General features: G+C 43.2%; 2 protein-coding genes across 4 annotated transcripts in view; one reads left to right on the plus strand and one right to left on the minus strand.

The window, feature by feature from the left end:
- The window catches only part of xrcc5 (X-ray repair complementing defective repair in Chinese hamster cells 5), an 8,612-nt gene extending 7,808 nt beyond the window's left edge, over window positions 1-804 (plus strand). Inside the window, exons 19-22 of one of the 2 annotated variants that reach the window (XM_036209622.1) lie at window positions 5-54; window positions 210-277; window positions 348-422; window positions 579-804. In XM_036209622.1, coding sequence (XP_036065515.1) covers window positions 5-54; window positions 210-277; window positions 348-422; window positions 579-593 — 208 coding nt within the window. In that variant the 3' untranslated portion in view covers window positions 594-804. The remainder of the gene's footprint in view (window positions 1-4; window positions 55-209; window positions 278-347; window positions 423-578) is intronic. The other variant, XM_024286449.1, reaches the window with a different exon arrangement.
- Window positions 738-4,283, minus strand: part of LOC112155062 (collagen alpha-2(VI) chain) — a 15,806-nt gene continuing 12,260 nt past the window's right edge. The window contains exons 26-28 of one of the 2 annotated variants that reach the window (XM_024286446.2): window positions 3,575-4,025; window positions 3,454-3,492; window positions 738-2,902 (exon numbers count right to left, since the gene is read on the minus strand). In XM_024286446.2, the coding sequence (XP_024142214.1) occupies window positions 2,301-2,902; window positions 3,454-3,492; window positions 3,575-4,025 (1,092 nt within the window). In that variant the 3' untranslated portion in view covers window positions 738-2,300. The remainder of the gene's footprint in view (window positions 2,903-3,453; window positions 3,493-3,574; window positions 4,026-4,283) is intronic. The other variant, XM_024286448.2, reaches the window with a different exon arrangement.

Here is a 4,283-nt window from a genome sequence, read left to right on the forward strand (position 1 = left end):
AAAGGAGCATTCCCAGCAGAGGCCTGGAGGTCTTCTGGGATCTGCTTGTTCAAGGTACGATAAGCCTCTTTTGCTACGGGCTGGAAAGCCTCTCCTTAATTATTCCTCTGCTGAGATGAAGCGAAACCTTTGCATGATTTGAATGCGAAATGACACAGGAGTCACAGCCCAGGTCTCCTCAAGAGTTCAACTTTTTTTAATTTAAACAGACGGCGTGACTTTGATCAGCAATGAGGAGGTTTCGGGAAGTTTGATTTCAAAGAATGAGGCCAATGAGGTAAATCTATATGTGAAATACATTAAATACATGTATTTAAAGCTAATATTTTTTTAATAATATTTTTTAGTTTCTGAAAGCTGAGGAGATTAAAGAGGAGGCAGCTGCACCCCCAGCAGAAGACACTGGAGATGTTGATGACCTGGTAAGTGTAGATCCTATTTTAGTCAAAATGTATTCCCCAAAGTGTGGAGCACACATTAAAACAATTGTTTCATTTCAGGACATGTAGCAGTATGTGTGTTTGTGCTTGCAGCCCTCAGATAAATCTGCATTTGTTCTTTTCTCTTTTCCTGTGCAGCTGGACATGATGTGAGAAGAGAGTGTCTGCAGATTTCAGCAGTGGAATGTAATCTTTGATCCAAACCAGACCAAACCATTTAAGACGTCCATTGTTCCGTGTGAAGAAGGCCTCTCTGCCTCCCACTCTGAGACTGAACAAGAAATAGCTTCTGCAGAATTATGTTTAAGCCAACTTTACTGTTTACACACAATGAATAAAAACTCTTGTACAGAACATTCACAAACAGCTGCTTATCTATGAGTGTTTCTTTTTTTTTCCCCCTCTTCTTTCAATTATAAAATTATCGTGCCTCTATCAATGCTATTTCAGCTGCAGTGATGTTTGCAATTTTAGGAACTTTATTAACAATCAAATCAAATTAAATTGCAACAAAAAGGGAGGTGTGATTTTGGATATTTCTTTATTGTGAAATGTGATTAAGCAGCACATTCTCGCTCCTGACTCATCACATATGGATGTATTATCTGGCCCCCCATGTCACTTTTTGACCTTTTGGGTGTCCCCAATTTTTACGTTTTTCTTCCAGCTGCCTGTTTCCATTAAATTAGGGGTCCCCAACCCCTGGGACGTGGTCCGGTACCGGTCCGAAACCACTCGGTATCGGGCTGCAGACAGGAAAAAAATGCCAATCAGGGGTCCCCAAACTTCAGGGCGCGGACCAGTACCGGTACTCGATAACTGACAAGAAAAATGCATATGCTAACTGATTCTGAATGGAGTTTTATTTTGAAAAAACAACCGTATTCTGTTCATCAGAGTCACGTGACATAAATGGCTGCTCGCTCGGACTGCTCCTGAATTTTTTGTCTGTAAGCAGCAGCTTTATTTTACTCTGAAGTTTAAGGCTTTTCTTCAGGTTCCTCACTGGCTCTTTTCTCCTCAAAGAAACTTCCCAAATACTTATTTTTGGTTTGGTTTTATTATGTTTTAGCTTTGGACTTTTGACTTAGCTAGCTGTCTAAGTGAGCAACCGTTTTGTCACGCGAGTCAGGCAGTTGTGAGGAACAGAATCTGGAAGTTTTCCAAAACAAAACTTCCTTCAGAAATCAGAATAAGCGCATGCTTTTTTTTTCCCGTCTGCCGCCTTTTACCAAGCGGCCCTCGAACTGGTACCGGTTCTTGGCCTGGGGGTTTGGGACCCCTGATTTAATGGAAACAGTCAGCACGTTGAAAAATGACAAGTTGGGGACACCTAAACGTCAAAAAATGTGACACAGAGGAGGCTCTGAAAATATGTCCATATATGATGAGTTGGGAGTGGGAATGTGTTGGATTTAACAGGCATTTGCTGTGACAGCAACATCATCATTTATTATAAACCTATCTCTACTTTGGAAGAGAAACTCAGTGCATTTCGGGATGTTCTTCAATGGGATCTTTTGTAGCTCTGGTTGTTTGCAGAAGAGTGTCAAAGCTGTACTTCTGCATGCTCACACACAAAAAAGTGCATTTCATCTGCTTAGAATAGACTGTTCTACATGCCCGGTTGCAAGCCATTATACTTTTATTGACATTTGAATGTCTCTGCACTAAACTGGTGAATTCATGAAACCGTGAAAGGACATCCCATTAAAATATTTCCAGATGACAAAATGTTTTATGAACTTGCTTCTGGTGCATTGCAAATGTGATGCCAGTTTTGAACTTTGATTTTATGAGAATTTTGAAATGCCAGCTTAATAGCTGTAGCACCACTACTACTTCATACTCACACTAACATTAACAAACCCACTGGATGAAACGGTCAAACAAACTTGGTTGTAGCATATCAGAAAGCTTTTCTCCCTTAAAAATGGCCTCCTGATCGTTCATTACTAACTTATGCAAGATGTCGTTGTCAACGTCACTTCCCGTGGCAATAACGGTGGAGATGATTTGTTCCCTTCGCATTGCACTAACCGCCTCATCCAGGCTACTACTGTCAGTGATGCCGTCTGTAATGAAAACAAATGATATCTCAGCACCACGTCTTGTCTTGCGACTGCGTCCTTTCCCCAAGATGTGGTCAATGGTGTAGGTGATTGCGGTCCCCACTGCTGACGAGGAGTCGAGATAGGGCAAGGTGGTTATGCCTGCGGCAACGACGTCACGGTTGTGTGTGAGGTTGAAAGCCACGCGGAGCTCATTCTCTTTTCCAAACTCGATCAGAGCCAGGCGGGACCACATCTGGTCATTCTTGTTCTTGGCCAGAACCAGGCGGTCGGCCACTTTCTGCACAAATTCCCGAATGTGCTGAAAGTTGTCCATTCCAAGGCGCTCCGATCCATCCAGCAAAAACACCAAATCCACCGGCCGACCAACACAGGGAGCCACATATTGTTCTGAAAGGAAGGGGGAAAAATAACTACCCAGGTGCACTTTATGCCTTAGTCACATGCACCCGTACAGGTGCTGTGGGTTTTTGAGTTGTCCGGGCCCATCTTAAGGGGAGCCCAGGTGTGTCTTGCAGTTCCCTTGTAGCCCGTACAGCCACCTTACGGGATGTCATGAAAATGGAATGTGTCATTGTTGTGTGTCATAGGTGTATCGTGAAGTATTTGTCGACTCTAGTCTTTAGTGAGGCACGCATACTGGTTCCTCACTGACCGCCTGCAAATTACTTCATGCACAGGGTGTGCACGTGATAGGTAAGTGGCCACATAAACTACCGGTACACTCTGATCGTGTTATTCAAGTGTTGGCTATGACCCGTAGCTTGCACATAGAAAAAAAATGTTTTGCTCAACCAAATGGACTGAGACTGAAACATTTTGTGGAGGCCAGTTAGCTGTTATTTGCCCACCGACAGCACATATGCTTCTGTTGTAAGGACAGTTGTGACTAATGTAGCACTTAGCACTGAGACAAAAAACAATCTATTAATAAAACTTACCAGCTTTACAGGGAAGGTCTGGGCATTTAATCACTGGATCTATACAAACAAGGCAAACAGACAAGTAAATGTCAGAGTGATCCTGTAATGTTTTTAAGAGGACACACTTAGAGTCACTCACCAGGGCAGAGCACTGTCTCCATTTTCTCTATAAAGTTCTCAGCCACCAGATCAGTGTACCGCTTCATCTCCGTGATTCTATTCTTGTCATTGCATGCTATTGAGAGCAGGGTCTCACTATCATGGCTCTTGTCAAACATGTCACCAACTCCAATGGCATTGACTACGACATTGGGGTCGTCGCAAAGGTACCTGAGCTGAGTGTCGTCATCCCGAGGGTCAAAGCGCCCGTCTGTGACCACGATGACAGAAACTTGTGCGCGGGCTCTCTTGCTGTCCCTAATAAGGTTATCATAGGCAAACTTGAGAGCAGAGGGGGTAAAGGTGCCTCCAGCGATCCACTGTAGATTCTTCACCGCAGCTTTAAAGGCAGACATGGAGTTTATGTTGGCGTCATCAAGACGGATGGTCTCAAAGGTCCCATTGTGACTGTACTGAACGACTCCAACTGTAATGTATTTAATATTATTGATAAACGGTAAGGTTTCCAGAGGTATTGACGAGGCGGGAGCTTCGTGTGGAGAGCGTGTTTTATTGTATTTGCGACAGCCGTAAAACAGCACTACGGATAGCAGTAGGGACAATTATAAAAGCGATCGTTTAATTCTCCGTACATTACATCCCCCTTTCTCAGTAATAAAATAAAGAGATGAATAACAATAACAAAATATCCTTGTGCTCTTAGCGTGAAACTCAAAAACATTTTCTAG

The sequence above is a fragment of the Oryzias melastigma genome, linkage group LG21 (genome assembly GCF_002922805.2).
Source record: "Oryzias melastigma strain HK-1 linkage group LG21, ASM292280v2, whole genome shotgun sequence".
NCBI classification, from domain to species: Eukaryota; Metazoa; Chordata; class Actinopteri; order Beloniformes; family Adrianichthyidae; genus Oryzias; species Oryzias melastigma.